The 24,046-nt window shown below is 41.5% G+C and overlaps 1 protein-coding gene across 4 annotated transcripts; it reads right to left on the minus strand.

Moving 5' to 3' along the window:
* Positions 1–297: 297 nt before the first annotated feature.
* On the minus strand, positions 298–23,868 carry BRD8 (bromodomain containing 8). 4 transcript variants are annotated; one of them, XM_059417640.1, is made up of 22 exons: positions 23,742–23,861; positions 22,695–22,791; positions 13,832–13,901; positions 12,515–12,564; positions 12,183–12,305; positions 11,981–12,061; positions 11,361–11,425; positions 10,528–10,664; positions 9,779–9,997; positions 9,242–9,386; positions 8,140–8,349; positions 7,440–7,720; positions 6,639–7,091; positions 6,256–6,349; positions 6,008–6,054; positions 5,031–5,245; positions 4,731–4,823; positions 4,477–4,545; positions 3,906–4,083; positions 2,835–2,939; positions 2,315–2,359; positions 298–675 (listed from the first exon to the last, which is right to left on the minus strand). In XM_059417640.1, exons 1-22 carry the CDS (start codon positions 23,758–23,760, stop codon positions 616–618), a joined length of 2,856 nt encoding a protein of 951 aa, XP_059273623.1. In that variant the 5' UTR covers positions 23,761–23,861; the 3' UTR covers positions 298–615. The 4 variants fall into 4 exon arrangements, with proteins under 4 accessions (XP_059273623.1, XP_059273624.1, XP_059273625.1 ...); XM_059417641.1 differs by having other exon boundaries at positions 23,738–23,835; XM_059417642.1 differs by lacking the exon at positions 9,779–9,997 and having other exon boundaries at positions 23,742–23,833.
* Between the last annotated feature and the right edge of the window lie 178 nt (positions 23,869–24,046).

Raw genomic sequence — 24,046 nt, forward strand, 5'->3', positions numbered from 1 at the left:
ATATTCATTAAAAGCAATACCATAAACAGAACTCTGAAAACCTTAAGTTTTCCCAAAACATTCAAGAAAAGCTGAATAAGATTATCCTCAATACACAATGCAACACTTTATAACATTAATTATAAATTCAATCTTGATTACTTACCTTCTCTAGGCTGTTGAATAGTTCATATTATAATACCACTTCCCCCCCAATCATCTCATTTCCACAGATGATATAACAACTATCATGCAGAAAAAAATCTCAAGCCTCTCACACACAAACATACACATAGAACACACCAAAGGCTAGTTTTCTTTTCTTTCACTTTATTGTATACACACACACTTCACAGGTGTTTTGTTTTAAAAAGTCTGTACACTTCACCAGACAGTACAAACTAGCTACAATCTGCTAGCTACACATTAGGACATTAACATAGCCCATGATTTTTGCCCTACAACAGGCAATTGTACTACTACTCCAACTCTCTGAGAGAGTTTCCCCAGCTCATGTCACATGGCCCAGGTGCCTCCTCTTCTGTAACTTCCACTTCTGGAACTGGGCCGACAAGCCCAAGCTCTATCTTGTTTACTTCTACTTCAGGTTCAGCTCAATGAGGATACTCTGAAGCTTCACTTTTTCATCTTCATATCTGCTTCAATGGCACAGCGGCGCCCCCTGGTGCCCCCATCCTAGATGACAGGCAGACAAAGAAAGGGAGCATGAGTGAGTTGATCAGGAGGTTAAGAAAAAAGTTGCAACAATGCTGGGGATGTGGTATCTTGGGGAAGAAGGAAGAGAAATCAGCAGAAAAATCCAGGAAATGAGAGGTACAGATATGTCTTCCCACAGAGTGGGCTAAAAAACTCCTGGCAGTAGTTTGTGAGAAGAAAAGCAGGACAGACTATTTTGCTCCTGCCCACCACACAGGTCACTGGGGTTTCACCTGGGGTCCCAAAGAATGACTATCAGTCATCCCACCCAGGCCCCAAGTTGTGTTCAAAGAACAGGTAGAGTAAAAGAAAGGTGGGAGGGTCAGAAAGGGGAGTGGATAGTGAGATTCTTGGCTAACATACCTGTCCAGCTGTTGGTCCCTATAAGAAAGGCCTTTCCTGCAGACTGACCCTGGCACTAGTTCCCTAGCACCTCCTGACAGTTGTTTTCCATGAGATCAGGACAATCAGAAGGCTTCTTTCCATTTGCTGCTCTCTCCCTGCAGCCCAGCTCCTTCCTCTTGTGCAATACTTTGCTGTCTTCAATAGATAAATCATCCTATTAACCAGCTTTGCAACAGCCAGCCAACTGCTTGGGGATCCAGAGTCACTGTTGCAGGCCAGTAAGAAAGAAGGGAGATTACAGTGTTCCGTCCGTGGTACAGGCTGATGCCTGTAGGCAAGATGAATTAGTGAACACTTTTGCTGGGCTAGGCCATATTTTTACATTTCTAACATGCAAGGACTCAAAACTTTTCAGACCTCACGAACATAAGCTGCCTTTGAGGCGACATTAACAATAAAAATACCACCTTGCATTTGTTTAACACTTTAATTTTTTTCAAAGCCAGTTCCATACCTTGATCTCATTTTATCCTCACAACATCCCTGTGAGGTAGGCTGGACAGGTATCTCATTATATTAGCGCCATCATACAGATGAGGAAAACAAGGTTACAAGAGATAATCCAGTGAGTTTAAGATCATGTGGTTTTCGAGCTGACGCTCTTCCATTACATCATGCCTTAGGGCCCCATAATGAACAGAGTCAGAGGGTCATTCAATCCACAGAGGAAAACAGTAAGTCTTTAGGACTAGCTTTACTAAGTATATCGCTAATTCTACCAGCCACTACTGTATGCAGTACTCATCGTTACTGATATCCTTAAATTTACTGAGTATTTGTGTATCAGGCATCAGTCTTGCAACTCAACATTAGGGGAAGAGGAAAAATAATTATGTGCTGAGTATCTGTTGGTATGAGGAACACTTATAAAAAGCCAGCTAGCAGCTGCTGCTCTGAGCAATCTTATTTGCAAGAAAAGAATTGGCAAAAGGTGGAGTCAAAAATGAGGAGCAGGTGTATCCTAGATCCTTACCAAGAATACCTCATTTCAGTCCAATGAACTCATAAATAGTCCCTACCCAGCCCACACACACACACATGCAGAAAGACAGGAATGCAGAAAATGAGACAGATTCTTATTCAATGACCTGAATAAAGAGAAGTTCAAGACATTGCCACAGTCTGCATGTTGGATTTCCCTCTGCCACCCACCCCCAGCAGGAGCTGAGAATCTCTGTGGCAACACCACCCCTTGCAGCCATTCAATACTTACAAAGAGAGAGAGAAGGAAGGCAGGAGAGCCCATGGGGACACTGTCCTGTTAGAGGACAAACAAACACTGATCAGGTTCCACAGAAACTCTCAGCCGCAAGCACCCCAAACCTCAGGACAGAGACACAAGCACCACACACACGAAGACAAAATTTAAAAACTCAAGAACAAGAGGAAAGAGATCCAAAAGCAGTCTAGCCATTATGCTTTCTGGAGCAGGAAATGATGGTCCCCAATTGCTGCAAAAGTCATTTCCCCCACCTTGTAAGCACTCACCCAGAGAAATTAATAATCCACTCATTCAGCTCAAAATTTCTCAAGTGACTGACTGGACCTTTCAGTCACAGCCAAGTGTTTTCGACGCTTGGATGAGTACATCCAAAGATTTATATGTCTATACACCACTGGAATATATAAGCCCAGCAGTCACCAAGTACCAAGTAGTAATCTACTGCTCCTTGGATGCTTCAGACTTCTAGCTCTGGAACACTGGAATACAGGCTTTTTCTTGGTCTCCTCACCTTCTCTGAAGAATCTTGTTTTCGGGTAGAATCTCTCCCTCGAAGACTTTTAGCACTGATCCCAGATTCAGATGTCTGCATAATCAACTGTGTGGCAAGGAATTGCTACAGGGAAAGAAAGACAGTTGGCCCCTGAGACCTGATCCAGTAGGAAGAATTAAGACACCTTTGGCTTTGTAAATGGGACTTCACTTAATATCTGTTTGCAAACAGCATTCAAATACTTCTCAACTAATTGAAAGTTTAGCGTATTAGGGTTTCATTCTAGTGAAAGGATCTAAATACCAAATATCTCTTTTTTGGCTTTTTGGATAGAATACAGAATAAATCTCTCTTAAGAATGAGAAAGAGAAAAAAACCAAATGAACCAAAAGCTATTAGGTAATTTAATTTAGCAGACTAAGCAGATACAGACAACATCCCTTGAAGTTCAATATCCCAAAGGGTGCCAGACAGTGCAACTGTAAGAAGTAGATTATCTGTGATAAAAGGGAAGAAGAAACTATTTGTTGAAGGTCAACTATGTATATACTTAATGTAATTTAAAAATATGCATTCACAGTGCACCTGGGTAGCTCAGTGGGTTAAGCCTCTGCCTTCGGCTCAGGTCATGATCCCAGGGTACTGGGATCCAGCCCTGCATCTGGCTCTCAGCTCAGCAGGGAGCCTGCTTCCCCCTCATCTCTCTCTGCCTGACCCTCTGCCCACTTGAGATCTCTGTCAAATAAATAAATACATACATATATATGTATGTGTGTGTATATATATATATATATATATATACACACTCTTATGCAATCACCATTCTATAAAAAAAATTATTCCCCCCAAATATTTAAAAACTTCTGGAAACTGAAGTATTTACCCAAGAAAGGAAGAATATTCTCATAACTCTTTTACCAATTCAACCTGCGAAAACCAACATGAATCCATCAAGAACAAAATGTTCCTGTGTCCCTGAAGACTATTCCAATTAAATGTCACCAGCATCCTTTCCCAACATCAGTATGAATCCTTCCCCTGAGTATTTTCATTTCATCCTTGTTAAAACACTAAAGATCCTCAAAGTACCTGAATCTGCTCTAAGACATCTCGCTGCATTTCTACTGCCATATGATACACATCATGGTCCGAGCTATTATACATTACAGCATTCTGAAACATCAGCATAATATCACGCTGAAATTCAGCTGTGCTGCGGATCAGTCCATTTTCAATGTTTTTCTTAATAGTTGACAAATCCATAGGCCTAAAAACAAAACAACAGCAGCAACAGTTAAGTGGAGGGGAAGAGGACTCAAATGGATCCAAATATATTATTATCACACAGATCTTCTCATATATACTCTTAGTCTTAGCTGTCAAGACTGAAATGCCAACCCCTCATCCCACAACATGCACTTAATCCAAAAACCAAAGTCAATCTTTATAATAAGTATTGGCTAGGAAAGGTAATAAAGAGGGTTAATTCTTGTAGACTATCTTTGATGATCCAGCCACTGAAATGATCAACTTACCACTTGGTCACCTTTACTCACATCAAAAATGCTTGATTTAAACATATTGTCTATAGTAAAAATCCACTAAGACTGAACAACTTACAATTCAGGCAAGTCAGTGTGCTGAAAGGATAATGGCTTACCTCTGTACAATGCTATGGTAGCCAGGTGCTATATCATCTGTAACAGGCTGCAGGAAGACATTGGCATATCTGTCCAGAAAGAATAAGGTGCAATTACTGACTTACTCTTCAGAAGCACAAGTGAGGGAATCTGATTTAAGTAGGTGAAGACTGTAAAAGTCAAAGCCACCAATCCCATATAAATCCACCCAGACTTCTTTCTAGTCACTGAGGAGGAGCAGGAGAAAAACTCCTAGGTGACTGGTAAAACTCACCTATGATTAGCTGCAGCTCTCCATACAAGCATGATAGCTTTCTTCCAGATTTTCTGTGCCTGAATAGCTTCCTGATCTTCACTACAGACAGAGCTGAAATAAAGAAACAAAGGGGTCCTACTAGGCATTAAGTCCAAAAAAAAAAAATTAAAATAAAAAAATAAAAAAAAATAAAATTCCTAATCATTTCTTGCCAACTATTAGCTCCAGGCCAGGAGGAAAGAGAACAAGATAAAGTAAAAGCAAAGGAAAAGATCCTCTCCTACTATCTTGACCTCAAAGAAGAATCCAGATACTCACAACTGTGAAGATGCAGGGCTGCTGGGAATGGAGTCTGCCAGTGTATGGGACTGCAACGTAGCATTGTGAATGCTAAAGCCATCATCACTCTCGCTCACAGGGGGTTCATTATCCATTTCTGACAAATAGCCTTCTCCTTGATCTTCTTCCTTAGCCTCCTCTAGGCTGGCCGCTTCACTGACTCCATCTTCCTCCTCATCCTCACCTGGGGCATCCTTAGACACAGTGTGCTCCGGTCAACAAAAGCAAGCAAAGCTATCCAGCAAAGCATCTTTAAACATGATCTTTTGGGTTAGATCAGTTCTAGAAAACGGCCTCACACTGTTTCCTGTCTGAGCCCTCTATCACTTATACTACCATCTACGTACACTCACTGATCAAGTAATACAGAACCTGGACAAAGAATAAGACCCAGGATCTTTTTAAAAGGAAGAAAAAAAAAAGCTACTTACTTAAGACTAAGCTAAGAGGCGTTCCTTCTTTCCCCTTGCTCTTGAGAGGAATTCTGACCCTGGATACAAAGTTATCAAAAATAGTTTTTATTTTGTGTCTCCTCTGATGGAGCAAGCTCACATCGCATTACTTTAAATCTGTTTGTTACTACCACTTTAGTAATTCTAAAAAGAAAATTCTGGATAATTTTCTTTGGACAGTGTAACTAATAATCTGATTTCTTACATGTTCTCCCTGACTCTGGCATCCCTATTTACTCCAAATCACTCTGGAAGTATCAAAGCTTCATTATGCATTATGTGCAAAAGAAAGCTCTGTGTGATGTTCACAAACTCTTTGGGAAGCACATGTGGCCACAGTACTGCCAGTATGCCCAACTATCCACTGCAACTTTTCCCCATGCAACTCCTTAACCAGTCTCATCTCAGAGAGTAAGATGTATGTTTACTGTATTTCATTAAAAAGGTAGTGCTATCGGGAAATCTAGTCACACAGCAAGAGGAATAAAGAAAAGTCTGAAATACCTTTATCTGGCTTCCAAAAATAGTCCCTGATTCTTCTTTCAATGAGTCTGCAGAGGAGAGAAAGACTACCTGAAGTTTTTTCCACCTTAGCCTTCCCCTTCCTATGGACAATAATCCCCTGCAGCTCTCCTTTCCATGCTGACCTATTCTACCTCCTCTACTTGCCCACAACCCACAATCCCTCAGAAGCCAAAGCAAAGGATTTCAAGTTAGTTACAGAGTACAGAATTCCTGGCTTTACTATTTACCTGACATTTCAAACTTGTGCTGAGTCTCTGCCTCTAAAGAATCTTCGATGGGATTGGAGCCATGTGATGGAGACAACATGCTTTCAGGAGATGCCTGAAGACCAAAAAGAATAAATACTCTAATTACTGATAGATCACTTCAGCTGACACAAGTTTATTTTTCAATGATGAAACTACAGAAGAAATTCTAAGTCCTACTCATGTAACAGGAATCTAATGGTTACCTTACAAGGAACAGGATAAGCATATGTAGCAATAATCATACCTGTGGGCTACGGACACATCAACCATGTGAAAATTCAGGAACTCAAGAGGAAAGCCTGAACAGTCACTTCTTACCTAAGGTATAACCCTCCATCCTCCCAGCCCCTGATTTTAAATACCTCTGTCTTCACAGTTGTAAGTGGAGTCTCATCGCCTTTTCCACTGGGAACATCAGCTTCAACAATCTCTCCAGTGGCAATACTTCTGGGTTCCTCATCTAAGTCCTGACTCCTGAGTTCTGGTGGCTCCATACTTGTGGCTGGAACAACTCCAGCTACTATTTCTGGACCTGAGATGCCTTGTTCTGATTCTGCAGGTTCCATTTTAATCTCAACACTGGGCTCCCTGATGTCTACCAGTTCGTGGATTCCTTTGTTTTCCGTTTCCTCAAAGTCCAGCCTTTCCTGCTTTACTGTCATCTCTGGTGCAGGCAGAGATACTGGCTTGTCCCGCTCCTGCTGGATAGGGTGCTCCCAGGGGCCAGGCAGGGACTGGGGATCATCATTCTCTTCACAGAACGACAGCGCCGCTTCTACTGCTGCCACATCCAGCACTTCAGGATGATCATCCACCTGTCCCATAATACACACACTGTTGAATTCACAGAAATAAGCCCAAGTCCCTCAATTCTGTTAGCATCAAATGAGATGGCCTCAATCTGTAGCTTCTCTCTCCATCTTCTCCATATAGTAGAAGTAACCAATGGATAGGTTCCTATCCTGAACAAACAGGTAACATTGGGATAGCTGGGCAGATGACTCATGTGAGCACCAAAGGGCTTTAGGACTAAGGAGATAGAGACGGGCAGAAACAGAACTGTTTGTTTATTTAATTCTTACTATAAGAAGTAAGGAGAGGCTGAAGAGGGAAGCCTATGTAGGACTCATGAGAGATTCTTTTGGGCTTTGCGAAATACTTACCTTGTCCTCAATGATGGCAATAATGTCTCCAACAGTCTCAAAGTCCAGCTCTTCACCTGTGTAGGACACAGCAATATCCATCTTCTCAGCCAGATCTAAATCTTCCTTCCCATCTATACTGGGAGCCTTTGATCCCCCAGGGGCCTCTGCTACCCCTGATCGGAAACACTCTTCTTTGATAGAATTGATGATCATGGAGATTTCACTGCTATCCATGGAAACAGTCACAGTATGTGGGTCCCCCACAGCCTCCATGGGGACACAAGTGTCAGGCTGACTCACTGAATAATAGGAAGAGAAAAACATTTCAGAACCTTATTTGATACCAAGTGACCACCTTGAGACCAACCAAGGCTACAGACAGATGTCAAGCACCCATACACTTAAGCTCAGAAAAAGTAATCTTAGATCGACATCTTTGTATGTTTTCTTGACCCCAGTTTTATCTAGAAAGTAGGGTGAGAACATGTTCTTAAGCCCACTCATATTTATACACTTAGCCCTTTCCCCCAACACGTAAGTGCCCACCCACATCTTCTCAAATTCTTGTTTTTCTAAGGATAAAGATGGTATGTGTCCATGGAGAACAGAACAGAAGCACTGAATTGGAGTTGATGCTCTTGGATCTGCTCTCTCTAACTGAAGCTCGAGAAGGAATTCTGGACCTAGTGGCTGCTCAAGGCGCAGGTCAAGGACGCACCTGGAGCTACACTCTCAGGAGTGGAGACATCCGGAGCAGAGGATGGTGCTGGCAGCGCAGGCATCATGACAATGGTAGCCTGAGACACAGACTCTACAGGGGGTGGCACAAGTTTAACTGGAGGTTCACTGGCAACAGTAGTGAAGGAAGCGAGAGGAGTGGTGAACTGTGTAGGACCAGCTTCTAAAAGCCGGGAAAGAGTGGGAGCACCTAACAAAGAGGTACATAAAACGAGGTAAGAGGAAAGCACATGAACAAGAAGCAATAGCCACTTTAAGACTCAACCAAGAAAATTTTTAGTCTCAAAGAATGAAAAGAAACTTCTCTGTTGAATAAGATTATCTATACCCTTACTTTTCCCAGCCTTACTAATAAAGATCTTCTTCCAAGTTAGGAACGACCCAAAGCACTAGAACACACAGTTTGTCAAAAATAGGTGGTAACTTTTTTCCCAGAAGAAAATTAAACAGTAACAACAAAACCATGAAAAATTGGTATAAATAAAACTGTCACTTCTGCAATTAAGCATGCCATAAATCACCCAAATCCAATACCATTCAAATATCCCTATCTAAGGTTTGATATTTTGTCAAGTTTTTTTTCTTGCTTTACTTTATCTATCTCTATCTCACTTAATTCTCATGACATCCTTATGAAGTACACACACTGCAATTAATAAAAGAGGAAACTGAGCTTCATGAGTTAAATCATCTACCCAAGGCCACAAAATCAGTATGCGGCAGGCTTGACACTAAATCCAGTTCTCTGGCTTCAAATCTCAATCCCCTGTCCTATAACCTCAGGTATCTCTAGCACTTTTCCATAATTTCACAAGCCCCAGGGAAGCAGTTTTACTACTAACTTCACTCTTCTCTTTGATATCTATGCTGTGGTCATCCAAAGCTATCAGTACTTTGAAAATAAGAATGGATTTATAATATGGGGCACTACGTGGTTTAACAGGTGAAGGAGCACCAAAAAAAGTTGGGTTTTACATCTACAACTGACGGTTGCTTACTACTAAAGGCTAGAAACCAAAGACAGTCAACACTAAGATCAACATCTGCGAAGTAAAGAGGGCAACAGAAAGTTATTGACTTACCTGAGGCAGCAGGGGAGGCCGCAACAGTGTTGGGTGTTTGCTGCATTTCCCCACCATGTATCATGGGAAGAACCCCGCCTACCTCCAGGAGGACACCTGTACTGTTCAAGTGGCCAGAAGCCACAGCCATTTCACTCTCATTGACCTACCAGGGAAGAATAGAGGTGAAGGCTACACTCAAGCTTTCCTTTACTACCACTTCCCAAAAAACACTCCAGCAGTTGACCAAACTTCATAAAGTTAATATCCAAAGAGAATAATTTCAGACCCAAGGGAAGCTCTAATTTTTAAAAGTTATTTGACGAGAGTTCTCTGGAGAAGAGAACTGAAATAATTGTGGTTTCAGATAACTCAGGACCCAAGGATACTATCAACTTATTGGTTTTTTCTGGTTTTGTTTTTTAAATTAACATTTAATTAGGAGATCTCTTTCTCTTTTGAACTTTTTTTTTTCCATGTCACATTTTAGGTCCCAGGCACTCCCTTCCAAAGTACTAAATCACCACAGCTCTCAAACACCCACAGAAGTCTCCATACCAGTCTGGGGCTAGTAGGCAGGAGGCTGCCCTTCTTCAAGAGCTCTGACAGCAGAGGGGAGGGGGGTGGAGTTGCTTTCTGTCCAAGCATCTTTTTCTGGGGTGAATCATCTGTTACTGGGGTCATGGGGGCTTCTAAGGGTGCAGAGCCTGGAGGAAGGGTGTCAGGAATCCCAGGAAACGAGGTGACTGGGGTACTCGGCAAAGTCCCAGGGGTTACCTAAGAGACAACAGAGAACCTTTATCTGACTTCTCAAACTCTGGAAGGTTCCCTACTAATCTGGATGGGTTAGTGTGTCTATTTCATTATTAGTCCTGAGTGAAACTGCCCAGAAACCCTCTACCCCTCCTGCTCTCAGCCACTCCACTCTTCCCCACAGTTTTTTCTCTTCTACCCACTCAAACCCACAATGACCCAAACATTCCACCCAACCTGTCTTTTACAATCTGCTTAACCACTACCAATATTCTATTTACAAGAAAACTTACTTCCACAGAAATTTTATAAGACTAGTTTACTTATAAATAATTCTTAACATCGTATTTTACCTATCTCCCAAAAGGTCACAAGGCTCAATGTTTTTAGGTCCATCCTTATCTTAGAGCACAGAACATGGTACTTTAAGTCTTTCACATTCAGACCAAGAGAAGAAAATGACTCTAGGCCAAAAGTCGTTTCCTCATCACTCAGTTCTCTGCTGGCTTATTGCCCCTTTGCTGATCAATTCCTGCAGATGAAAATATACTCACTCCAGAGGTGGCCTCTTCCATAGTGGTTGCAGTCAAGTCTCCAAGTGGATAATCACCTCCTGGGGAGGCAGAATCTATAGGAGAGCGGACCATCACAGTGGGTAATCTCCGAGGGGGTGTTTTTACTGCTTGACGAGCTAGAACATAAAAGCCAACAATTACTTAGTCTTTAAGATTAAATACATGAAAGCAGACACTACTCTGCTCTATTATAATAAAGGACAAATGGGGATGTTGCATAATTAAAGCTGCATTATGAGTCTGGATTAGAAATCTTTAACACTTCTGGGAGACAGGTAACTTTTTAGATTCATTTTTCCAAAGCTTAATTCTCACACTAAGCAAACTCACTAAACTATCTCAAAGGTCCTGAGATAGCAAAGTGGTTCAAACATCCCTCAATAACCTCTTTGACAAGTTATTAGGTTTCTGCTTTTACAAGTTATTAGGTTTCTGCTTTTACAAGTCTCTCACTGGCTCAAAGCATGTATTCCTAGACTTACAAATGCTTAAGTTCTTATCCAAAGAGTGGGCTATTCCTAATCTTACAGGACTCTGAATTCTAAAAACTTAATAATGTTCAACATTTATTTTAAGCCTTTGTGTCCTAAAATGACCCAAAGTCTAGTGATAACTGAGCAGAAATCATTTTCCAAGAGTTTCTTCCTGAATAAAAAGGGATGTTTTTACTCTGGTAAAAGAGAAGAGAATACAGAAAAGTATACAAGTAAATAAGCATCAGTGGATTCTATCTTACAATGTAGTCTTCAGCTGTTACCACCATGCAGTATCCTATAGTTAATGGTTAAACAGAGTCACAAGGTTCGGTTTACCCTGATATGCAGCATCTGTAGCCTTCCTCTTTACTTCCGCCTCCTCTTCCTCCAATTTCTTCTTCCTAAAGAGAGAAGTAAGAGTAAGATCCTAGCCAGCTCTAGTTCCTCTGTAGGTCACAGTACCCTACCCTCACAAGGAAATTCTCTGCCAGGCTAGCACTTTCTGAAGGAAAGGCCTAAACAAGAATCCTTAGTAGCATAACAGGGTATGTTTCTTTACAAATTTTTTTAAGATTTTACTTTTAGGTAATCTCTACACCCAATGTGGGGCTCAAACCCACACCCTCAAGATCAAGAGTCACACGCTCTCACTGGCCAGCCAGGCACCCATAAAATGGGAAAATTTTTAGTGTACTCCCTAACTACCAGCTCTTCATAGGCAAACTAAAGCACTTTTCAAGTTAAAACTAAGTTATGGCCTCATGTTGAAACATTCCATCACATTACCTTCTACAACTCACTACCCCCTCCCAGCTACTAGGCCACTCTGCAGCTTCTCCCTTCCAGAATCAATCAAATCAAGGGGTGGCAGATGGAGTAGATAAGTCAAATTACTTGAGGTGAAAACAGGATAAAACGAGAGAGATGTGTACAAAAGGAAGAACAATATAACCCACATCACAATGTCATTGCAAAGCTCATCCAGTCTGCTGTCCATGTGCCCAGCTTGAATTAGTTCTGCATCTCTTTTCAGCCGTCTAGAAAGAGAAGTAAGTTAACTGAGATTTTCAGTCTACTATTTAAAAAATTCTGACCGGTATAAGAACTCAGCACCTTTAGTCTCTCCCAACCACTTCATATTTTCTCTCTGATAAGTACCTATATTTTTCTTGGGTTTCCTTTATCACTTTCTTTAGCTCCTCAACTCGTTCAGCAGTCAATTTCCGAACAATGACATCTTCAACGGTTTCAACCACTTCTCCTTTTTCACCCCGTTTCCGTCTGTAGAAAATTTAAAAGCAAGTATTTTAATAGAAGAACATCTATTCCCACTCCCAACTGCTTTCTTTGAGTCTCTCCACCATTTAACCATAGATAACTTCTGCTCTATTTTTTAATCACCCAGTAATGTTAATAGATATAAAGCAGACTTCCACAGTGGACACTTTCCACTAAAGAGACGTAGCTTGAATGTCTGGCTTTGTACTCACTTTGGGGTCTCAGTGGTCTCTAGAAGCTCTGAGTACTGGGAAGCACAATGCTATGGAAAAAAAGTAAAAATATGATGAGCAAGCCTAGAAAGAAGCAACTTTCAAAGTTTTACTAGATCAGACTAAGACTTAGAGAGATCTCTATTAAGATATGAGTGGCTTCTGGGGTGCCTGGGTGGCTCAGTGGGTTAAAGCCTCTGCCTTCAGCTCAGGTCATGATCCCAGGGTCCTGGGATTGAGCCCCGCATCGGACTCTCTGCCCAGCAGGGAGCCTGCTTCCCTTCCTCTCTCTCTCTGCCTGCCTCTCTGCCTACTTGTGATCTCTGTCTGTCAAATAAATAAATAAAATCTTAAAAAAAAAAAAAAGGATATGAGTGGTTTCTAGGAGGGCAAATTACTCTGCAGTCACATCAGTCAAAAATACACAATACTGGGCGGTGCTTGGGTGGTTCAGTTGGTTAAAGATCTGCCTTCAGCCCAGGTTATGATCCCAGAGTCCTGGGACAGGGTCTGGACTTCCTGCTCAGCAAAGAGTCTGCTTCTCCCTCTATCCCTCCACCCTGACTGCAAACTCACTCTCTCATTCTCTCTCTCAAATAAATAAAATTGTAAAAAATAATTCTAAATACCAGGACACAGAAAAGGGAGTCTTCTGACCTAGAATTCATATATTTGGGGAAAAACAACCCAACAGCCAATATTGATAGTTAGTATCTACTGAGTAATTACCATATGCAAAGCACTGTGCTAAATGCTTTATAGGTATTACCTCAACTAAAACTTTACAACAATCCTAAAGCAACTTTTGTCTATTTTACAAATGAGAAAACTGAAAATCATGGTCCAAAGACTCTAACTGAAGTCATATTAAACCCAGATCTTCTAACTCCCAAGCTTAGCCTTGTACATATTATGTTACACAGATAAGAAAGTTTGTAATATGAACACACATGAAAAAACTGGCAAACAGTGGGAAAAATGAAAAGGTATTCTCAACTATGCTATCTCTTCATGGCATTAAAGCCTTACAATTAAAGGGCAGGGCCCAGAAGGAAACTCACTTCACATCTCTTAAGACTGCTCTAGGAGCGCCTGGGTGACTCAGTGGGTTAAGCCTCTGCCTTTGGCTCAGGTCATGATCCCAGTGTCCTGGGATCAAGCCCGGAATCGGGCTCTCTGCTCAGCAGGGAGCCTGCTTCCCCCCTCTCTCTGCCTGCCTCTCTGCCTACTTGTGATCTCTCTCTGTGTCAAATAAATAAATAAAATCTTTAAAAAAAAAAAAGACTGCTCTAAAAGAGCACTTGTTTGGGAACTTACTTTTTGAGAGAACCAGTCTGGAGGGCGGCCAGGTTCTGCAAATGGCTTGATTGCTCTGCTAACTGACACCCTACACAAAATGAGAAAACCATTATTACACATGAAACGGGGAAAAAAGGGTGGTGGGGGGGAGGTATGCTAAGAGTTCAAGGTTTGGAGTACAAAATTTAGAACGATAAACTGCCACTAGGAAGTATTCTAAAATATGTGACTATGGAAAATGACACAACCACTTAAAATTTATTTGGCGGGGGGCGGGGGGGGGGCCCTGGGTGGCTCAGTTGGTTAAAACGCCTGCCTTTAGCGCAGGTCGTGATCCCAGTATCCTGGGATCAAGTCCCGCATCACACACCCCTTGCTTAGTGGGGAGCCTGCTTCTTCTCCCACCCCTCCCCGGCTTGTGTGCTTTCCCTCTCGCAAATTAAAAAAACAAATTTCATTTAGAGGGAAAGTATCATTGCCCAACAGTTTTCCTAGGTGATATATTTCCTGAGTGAAGTGAGTGTACATTATCATTTCTGTGCATTTGGGCAAGTATTTTTATGTTGATTTTGGTCCTTTTGAAAGAGATGTGTCTTTTGAAAAACAATTTGTAATGTATCCAGACTAAAAAGTTATCTTTTGATCCACTAACACAACTCCTAGGAATATATTATTAAAATAATAAACTAACAAAGAAGCACATACCAAGAAGAGGCACCATATAGACTTGATCAAACAACAAACAGTTAAGTTTTTCCTAAATGCCTGGAGGGGATATTTAACTTATGGCATTTCACCTCTATAAAATATTAAATAGGCCATAAAAATAATTTCGAAATATATGTGGTAAAATGAAAATATATACCACATAATATATTTTTTGAAAGATTTTATTTATTTATTTAACAGAGAGAAATCACAAGCAGTCGGAGAGGCAGGCAGAGAGAGAGAAAGGGAAGCAGGCTCCCTGCTGAGCAGAGAGCCCGATGCGGGACTCGATCCCAGGACCCTGAGATCATGACCTGAGCCCAAGGCAGCAGCTTAACCCACTGAGCCACCCAGGCGTCCCTATACCACATAATATTAACTGAAAAAAAAAAAAAAAAAAAAAAAGACACAACTTTCTACTATGATGCAATCATACAACCTTTTAAAAATTTGTAAAAATAAAAACAGGACTAGAACAGGATCAAGGAAGAGTGTAGGGCTTTAACTGTATCTATGTTTATTTCTTTAAAAAGATCCAAAGAAGGACAACTGGGTGGCTCAGTTGAGTTGTCATCCAACTCAATTTCATCTCAGGTCATGGTCTGAGGGATCTGAGATTAAGCCCTCTGCTAAGCTCAGAACCTGTTTGAGATTCTCCTCTCTCTGCTCATACATGCGCTCTCTCTAATAAATAAAATTTTAAAGTCTTGAAAAGATCCAAAGAAAACATGACAAAATATTAAGATTTGTTAAATCTAGTCTGGGTACAGGGATTCTCTATTTTATTCTCACACTTCTCTTGGTTGAAAGACTACATAACTTTATTTTTTAAATGTATTTTTAAAGACTCTACTGATTTATTTGAGAGAGAGAGAGAGCGCGCACACATGAGCTAGGGGAAGGAGTAGAGGGAGAGGGAGAAGCAGGCTCCTTGCTGAGCAGGGAGCCCGATGTGGGGCTCTATTCCAGGATTCCGAGACCATGACCTGAGCCAAAGGCAGGTGCTTAACCAACTGAGCCACCCACGTGCCCCGAAAAACTAGGTTAACTTTAAAAAGAAAAAAGTTTTTAATATCTGTGTTGAGATAATGGTATCACACAGCTCTTTTCCTTTTTTTTAAAGATTTTATTTATTTATTCATCAGAGAGAGACAGAGCACAAGCAGGCAGAGAGGTAGGCAGAGGCAGAGAGAAGCAGGCTCCCCACTAAGCAGCCCGATTCGGGACTCAATCCCACAACCCTGGGATCATGACGAAGCCGAAGGCAGCAGCTTAACCAACTGAGCCACCCAGGCACCCCAACTCTTTTCCTTTAAAAGTTCAACAATTCTATGGATACTATTAGCAAAAATTAAAGTTTGATCCATAATTTACACCTTAGACCAAGAAAAGCCCCAAATGAATCAATAATTTAAATATTTTTTAAAAATTTTACCATGAAAGTATTAGAAGAAATCAGAGAATTATTTTATAATCTCAAACTAAAGTAGAACTTTCTACATAGGTCAAAAAAAATCTAGAAACTGTTAAAAAAATTAGGGCCACCTGGGTGGCTCAGTCATTAAGCATTTGCCTTCAGCTCAGGTCATGATCCCAGGGTTCTGGAATCAAGTCCCACATAAAGCTCCCTGTTCAGTGGAGAGCCTGCTTCTCCCTCTCCGTCTGCCGCTCCTTCTGCTTGTGCACACACACGAGCACAAGGTGCTCTCTCTCTCCCACTGTCAAGTAAATATATAAAGTCTTAAAAAATATATAAAAAATTAATAAGCTACATTTTAGAAGTCTTAAGGTAAAAATGGTACCATAAAAAGCCAAATGGCACACTAGTTTAAAAAAAAACTATCTCATAACTCAAACAAATGGCTCATCTCCCTAATATGTAAGGAGTCCTTTCCCAATTACAGAGAAAGACTAATAAACAGAAAAATGGGAAAAAGCAATTTACAAAAAAAGAAATACAAGTGGCTCTTTAACACACGAAGATATTCAACCTCACCCGTCATTAAGATTAATGTAAATGCAAAACATGAGATTTCTCACCTTTTATAATACTGTCAAACATCAAAAATATCTAACAACCAGGACATAGAAAAAGGTGCATTCTGATACATTACCGATGGGAATATAAATCGAAAGAATCTCAGAGTAGACAATTTGAAATATTTATCAAACTCTATGAACACCTACATTCTTTGACCCAGTAATTCTGCTTTCAGTTAATAAATAACTATGCAAGGTTGTATCTGTATTAGCAAATGTCCATCATTACAGTACTGGTTTGTTTTTTTTTTATTTTTTAAAGATTTTATTTATTAGAGAGAAAGAGAGTACAGCGCGAGTTTACAGCAAGGGGAACGGAAGAAGGGAAGGGAAAAGCAGGCTCTCCCAGAGCAGGGGAGCCCGATGCAGGCTGGATCCCAAGATTCTGGGATCATGACCAGAGCCAAAGGCAGATGCTTCACCAACTGAGCCACCCAAGCACCCCTTGAGTACCAGTTTAAAAAAATAAGTAAATAAAAAAGAATACCAGGAACACATGGGTGGCTCAGTTGGCTGAGTGTCTGCCTTTGACTCAGGTTGTGATCCCAGGGTCCTGGGATCAAGTCCCGAAATGGGCTCCTTGCTCAGTAGGGAGCCTGACTCTCCCTTTGCCTGCTGCTTCCCCGTGCTCTCTCACTCTTTCTGACAAACAAAATTTAAAAAATAAAAAAAAAATTTTTTTTTTAAAAGAGTACCAGTCAAATAAATTATAGTTTATCTGTATCAATACCATGTAGCTGCCTTTAAAAAAAGGAATGAGAGCTTCATATATTAAGTTAAATTAAAAAAGAGAAGCAGCAGCAAGAACAGTATGTATAGCGGCGCCTGGGTGGCTCAGTCGGTTAAGCCTCTGCCTTCGGCTCAGGTCACGATCTCAGGGTCCTGGGATCGAGCCCTGCATCAGGCTCTCTGCTCAGCAGGGAGCCTGCTTCCCCCCTCCCTCTCTCTGCCTCTCTGCTACTTGTGATCTCTGTCAAATAAATAAATAAAATCTTAAAAAAATAATAGTATGTATAGTATTAAACTATTTCTGTTTATAAAGTAGAGGGAGAAAAAAACACTTATTCATGTATATAAAATTAATATTGGAGAAACACAAGTAAATGAAACTCTAAGAAAATGCTAACACTGGGAGATGAGCTACAGTGACAGAAGACATTGTGTACCATTTTGAACCTTCTGACTTAGTACCTCCTCAGAAAAGAAAAACAATTTAAAATATCAGGGTGCCTGGGTGGCTTAATGAGTTAAGTCTCTGCCTCCAGCTCAGGTCATGATCCTGAGCCCCGCATCGCATTGGGCTCTCTGCTCAGCAGGGAGCCTGCTTCCCCCCTTCTCTCTGCCTGCCTCTCTGCCTACCTGTGATTCGAATAAATAAGTAAAATCTTAAAAAAAAAAAAAAAATCCAAGTTTTGGGGCACCTAGGTGGCTCGGTCGGTTAATTGCCCAACTCTTGATTTCAGTTCAGGTCATGATCTCAGGTTTGTGAGACTAAACGCCCTGGGGCTCCATGCCCAGCAGAGGAGTCTGCATGTCTCATTCCCTCTTCCTCTGCTCCTCCTCCACTCACTCACTCTCTAAAATTTTTTTTAAAATTTCATTTATTTGACAGAGAGAGACACAGCAAGAGAAGGAACACAAGCAGGGGGAGTGGGAGAGGGAGAAGCAGGCTTCCTGCCAAGCAAGGAGCCCAATGCTGGGCTCAATCACAGGACCCTGGGATCATGACCTAAGCTGAAGGCAGATGCGTAACAACTGAGCCACCCAGGTACCCTTCTAAATATATATTTTTTAAAATAAATAAAACTCCATTTTTACTTAAGTATTCTTATACTATTTTTAATCTAATTTATCAAATTAGTGCGATTTATTTTGTCTTGGGGTTTACCATTTAATTTGGTTCAAGAACAACTACTACCTAGGATATCCAGATTTCACCTTTAAAGTTATTTGAGGGGTGCCTGGGTGGCTCAGATGGTTGAGCAGCCGCTTTCAGCTGAGGTCATAATCCTGGAGTCCTGGGATGGAGGCCCACATCAGGCTCCCTGCTAAGCCTGATTCTCCCTTTTCCCCCTACTCTGCTCATTCCCTCTCTCTCAAATGAATAAATAAAATCTTTTTAAAAAAAGTTATTTGACGGGGTGCCTGGGTGGCTCAGTGGGTTAAGCCTCTGCCTTTGGCTCAAGTCATGATCCCAGGGCCCTGGGATCGAGCCCCACATCAGGCTCTGCTTAGCGGGGAACCTGCTTCCTCCTCTCTCTCTCTGCCTGCCTCTCTGCCTACCTGTGATCTCTATCTGTCAAATAAATAAATAAAATCTTTTAAAAAGAAAAGTTATTTGGGGCGCCTGGGTGGCTCAGTGGATTAAGCCGCTGCCTTCGGCTCAGGTCATGATCTCAGGGTCCTGGGATCGAGTCCCGCATCGGGCTCTCTGCTCAGCAGGGAGCCTGCTTCCCTCTCTCTCTCTGGCTGCCTCTCTGTCTACTTGTGATTTCTCTCTGTCAAATAAATAAATCTTAAAAAAAAGTTATTTGAAAAATAACGCTGCAGAAATGCTAAATGTGATCAATAATGGAAGCCTTAGCAAACTCATTTGAATAATTAAAGTAGTAGAGATGTACCACATAGACACAAATTTGAAAATTAAGTAATTACAAGACTTAGGACAATTAAAAGGTGTCATTAGGGGTGCCTGGCTTGCTCAACTGATAGAGCATACAACTCCTGATCTGGTTGTCGGGAGTTCAAGCCCCACCGTGGGTGTAGATACTACTTTAAACAGCAAAAAAAAGGTTTTCTTAAATCTTGAGGAAAAACAGAAAATGTTAAAAATAAAAGAGGGGTAGGGGCGCCTGGGTGGCTCAGTGGGTTAAAGCCTCTGCCTTCGCTCAGGTCATGATCTCAGGGTCCTGGGATCAAGCCCTGAATCAGGCTGTCTGCTCAGCGGGGAGCCTGCTTCCCTCCCCTTCTCTCTGCCTGCTTGTGATCTCTCTCTTTCTGTCAAATAAATAAATAAAATCTTTAAAATAAATAAATAAAAAATAAAAGAGGGGTGCCTGGGTGGTGCAGTCAGCTTACATTGTGGTTTCAGCTCAGATTTCAGGTGGTTTCAGCCCAGGTTGTGATCTCAGGCCTGGTGAGATGGGAGACCCATGTAGGGATCTACTCAGCACAGAATAGTAGGCTTGAGGCTCTCTCTGCCCCTCCCTGCCCCTCCCCTTCCTAGTAGGGACTTTCTTTCTTCTCTCTAAAATAGATCTTGTCAATCAGAGAAGGGCAATTATCATATGACCTCACTCATATGTGGAATTTAAGAAGCAAAACTGGATCCCAGGGGAAGAAGAAAAAAATAAAATTAAGATAAAATCAGAGAGGGAGACAAACCATAAGAGACTCTTAATCACAGGAAACAAACTAAGGTTACTGGAGGGAAGAGGGTGGGAGGGATAAGGTAACTAAGTGATGGACACTAAGGAGGGCTACTCATGTAATGAGCACTGGGTATTATATAAGACTGATGAATGGGGGCACCTCAGTGGCTGTCATTAAGCATATGCCTTTGATTCAGATCATGATTCCAGGGTCCTAGGACTGAGCCCCCCATTGGGCTCCCTGTTTAGTGGGAAGCCTGCTTCTCCCTCTGCCTGCCTCTCCCCACTGCTGGTGCTCTCTCAAATAAATAAATAAATAAAATCTTTAAAAAAAAAAAAAAAGGACTGATGAATCAATGACCTCTACCTCTGAAACCAATAACAACATTATACATTAATTGAATTCAAATAAAAATTTAAAAAAAAAGAGGAAAAAAAATAAATCTTTTAAAATTAAATATAAAAAAGGGTATACACTAGAAGTAAAAAGTTGGAAACCACAGTTCTACTTTATGGTCCTTAAAAAGAAATACTGAGGGGCACCTGGGTGGCTCAGTGGGTTAAAGCCTCTGCCTTCAGCTCAGGTCATGATCTCAGAGTTCTGGGGTCAAGCCCCGCATCAGGCTCTCTGCTCAGCAGGGAGCCTGCTTCCTGCCTCTCTGCCTACTTGTGATCTCTGTCTATCAAATAAATAAATAAAATCTTAAAAAAAAAAAAAAAGAAAAGAAAAGAAATACTGAGTGCCAAGACAGTATCAATAGGGAAAGAAGAGTGTTGTTAACAAATACTGGATAATGGGACATACCTATGTGCAAGAGACCTCTGCCTTACAACATACACAAAAATTAACTCAAAATGGGGTGACTGGCTGGCTCGGTTGGTAGAGCATGCAATCCTAGATCTCAGGATCGTGAGTTCTAGCCCCAACTTGAGAGTTGAACCTACTTTAAAAAACAAACAAAACTCTGAAAACAGATCACAGACCTAAATGTGTAGAACTAAATCTATAAAGGTTTGACAAGAAAATACAGAAATAGGGACGCCTGGGTGGCTCAGTGGGTTAAAGCCTCTGCCTTCAGCTTGGGTCATGATCTCAGGGCTCTGGGATAGAGCCCCGCATCGGGCTCTCTGCTCAGCACGGAGCCTGCTTCCTCCTCTCTCTCTCTGCCTGCCTCTCTGCCTACTTGTGATCTCTGTCAAATAAATAAATAAAATCTTAAAAAAAAAAAAAACCCCACAGAAATAGTTTCTTAGCTATGACACCAAAAGCATAAGCAACACAAGAAAAAATAAATTGGACATATCAAAACGGAAAACTTTGTGTTTTAAGTGATACCAATCAAGAAAGTAAAAGGACAGCACACAAAATATTTGCAAATTATCTGACAAGCAATTTGTGTCCAGAACACACAAAGAATGCTTAAAACTCAGTAACAGTAATAATATAAAGAATCCAGAGGATTGGGGCACCTGGGGGTTGCTCAGTGGGTTAAATGTTTACCTTCCACTCAAGTCATATTCCTGGGGTCCCAGGATCACTGCTCTGCAGGATATCAGCTTCTCCCTCTGCCTCTTCCCCTTCCCACCATTAAGGCACTCTCTGTCTCTCTCTCAAATAAATAAATAAAATCTTAAAAAAAAAAAAAAAAAAGAATCCAAAGGATGAGAGCATTTTTCTGAAGAGATATAAATGACCAATAAGCATATGAAAATGTGCTCAACATTAGTCATCAAAGAAATGCAAATCAAACCCACAGAGAGATACCATTTCATACCCACTAGCAAGACACACACTAAGTGTTGTCAGGCATACGAAGAGATTGGGGCCTTCATTCATTGCTTGTGGGAATGTAAAAAGAATGAGGTTGTTTTAAAAAATAGTTCAGGGGCACTCGTGTGGCTCAGTCATTAAGCATCTTGCTTCGACTCAGGTCATGATCCAGGATCCTGGGATCCTGTCAGGCTCCTTGCTCAGCAAGAAGCCTGCTTCTCCCTCTCCCCTTGTTTGTGTTCCCTCTCTCACTGTCTCTGCCAAATAAATAAAATCTTAAAATTAAATTAAAATTAAAAAAAAAAAAATAGTTCAGCTGGAGGCACCTGGGTGGCTCAGTTAATTGAGCCCCTGACTCTGGATTTTGGCTCAGGTCTTGACCTTAGGATCCTGGAATCAATCCCTGAGTTGGGCTGCAAGCTCAGGAGGAAGTCTGCTTAAGGAGTCCCTCTATCACAAAAAAAAAAAAAAAAAGAAAGAAAGAAAGAAAAAAAAAAGGAGTCCCTCTAACCGCCTGCTTGTGAGCTCTTTCTAAAATAAATAAATAAATATTTTTTTAAAAATTAAGGAAATAGTTCAGATGGTCCTCAAATTACAGAATTCCATTTGTATGAAATTTCCAGAATAGGCATACTACAGAGAAAGAAAGGAGACTGAGTATCTGCCTGAGGGTGGGAGTAGAGGTGAATGCTGGGGAAGTGGAGATTGTACAGTGACAACTAAGGAAGGGGTAAGAGATTTCTTTTAGAAGTAATAAAAATGTTCTAAAATTAGACTGTGAAAATGGTCACACAACTCTGTGAATATACTAAATTATGTGTATATACTAGGTTAATTTTATTTAATTTGAATTAAATCTCAATAATGCTGTTAAAAAAGAAATACTGCTTAAACGCTAGTATGATTAACCACAGGAATCCACCAGTGTAATAAAAAAAAAACAAACAAAAGTTTCTAAGACCCAAGAATGCAGCTATCTTAGATACCTTACCAGTTTTGATCTCCACTCCTCATGACTGAAGAGGCTAAACAGAGCTTCTCTCGGATGGACCATGGCTCTGTAGGGCCAGTACTCAGCAGCTTGTGTTCTAAAAGGAGAAAAGTCTTAGAGAACAACTACTGAGGCACTAGTTCTAAGGCCCAAAGGAAGGACTAAAAGCCTAATGCAAAACATCCCACCTTGTAGGAACAAAGTGAGTTACTACACACAATCTTGATTTTCACCTCTGTCCTAAAAAATCATCACTATTCATTCCCTGCAAATTGCGCTGAATATCTGTCAAAACATTCTACTTCGTTAAATGACATGGCTACTTTGTTTTATTTTAAAAAGGCAGGGGAAAATGCCAGCGTAAGAATAAGGCAGTTCTCCCGAAAGGCCCAGTTTTAAGACTACTCGATTCCAATTTGAACGCCAGGGCTTCTTTCCCAGGATTCCCAGCAGCCGCTCCCCTCCCCCATCCCGGGCCTCCTGCCCTGCCTCCTTCTTAGCATAAACTTGTTTACTTCTCTCCGTACTTCAACCTCCCTCTAGCTGTCAGGCCTAAAATAAATTCTCAACTAAGTGTGTGAAACAGGAAAATGGCTCAGATCCACATAACGCTACTTCCCTAGCGGCCGAAAAAGCTAAGAGTTAAAGTACCCCATTTCTCTGGGAGATAGACCACGGGCCTCACAAACGCTGGCCAGAAACGAACGGCTGAGAGCCGGTTGGTTACTCCCTATGGCTCACAGAATCTCTTCGTCTGCACACCCAGGTCTCCTGAGCGCCTTTATCTCGCATTCCGCAGAGTTCCCAAACACACAAGGATTCGCTGAGCTGCTTCTCTCAAATCTCCGCAGCCTCCCTGAGACACAACACCCTGCACTTCTTCTGGGCCTCTAATCGTTAGTCTTCACGATACGACCAAGCGCAGGTCTCTCAAGACCCTGAACTCTTGGGCAATCATTGCTCCTAATCCCCAAACGTGTGACAGAAATCTGGTCCCTAGTCTGTGTTCTAAAAGGCCTTCCACGCAAAAACAGCGGACATACTTACTACCCGTTCCTGTCGCCATCTTGGCCCTGAAGTCTCCAGCCCCCTCAGGGAAGACGGTCTGGCACCGCCGATGCCCGGGAACTCTGGGAAATAGAGTCCGGCAGTTTGTTCGCGATGCCTCCTGGGAAACGTAGTCCCATCCCCAGGAAGAACAAGTCTTAAACCAGGCTTCTTGAGTGCTCCTGGGAAGGAATGTGCTAAAGAGGATGGCGCTGAAGCCTCAGAATATCCTTTAGGTTTCTTAGAAAGAAGCTCCTAGGGTGCAAAGAAAAGTGTTAAGCGCGAAGAACTGTAGGCGGCCCAAG

This window comes from Mustela nigripes, chromosome 12 (assembly GCF_022355385.1).
Source record: "Mustela nigripes isolate SB6536 chromosome 12, MUSNIG.SB6536, whole genome shotgun sequence".
NCBI classification, from domain to species: Eukaryota; Metazoa; Chordata; class Mammalia; order Carnivora; family Mustelidae; genus Mustela; species Mustela nigripes.

Coding starts and splice junctions, on each gene's coding strand:
- BRD8 (XM_059417640.1), bottom strand. Junction 12,306..12,514: donor GAGACCACTGAGACCCCAAA/GTGAGTACAAAG, acceptor AATTTTCTACAG/ACGGAAACGGGGTGAAAAAG. Junction 4,824..5,030: donor AGCCCTGCATCTTCACAGTT/GTGAGTATCTGG, acceptor TCTTTATTTCAG/CTCTGTCTGTAGTGAAGATC.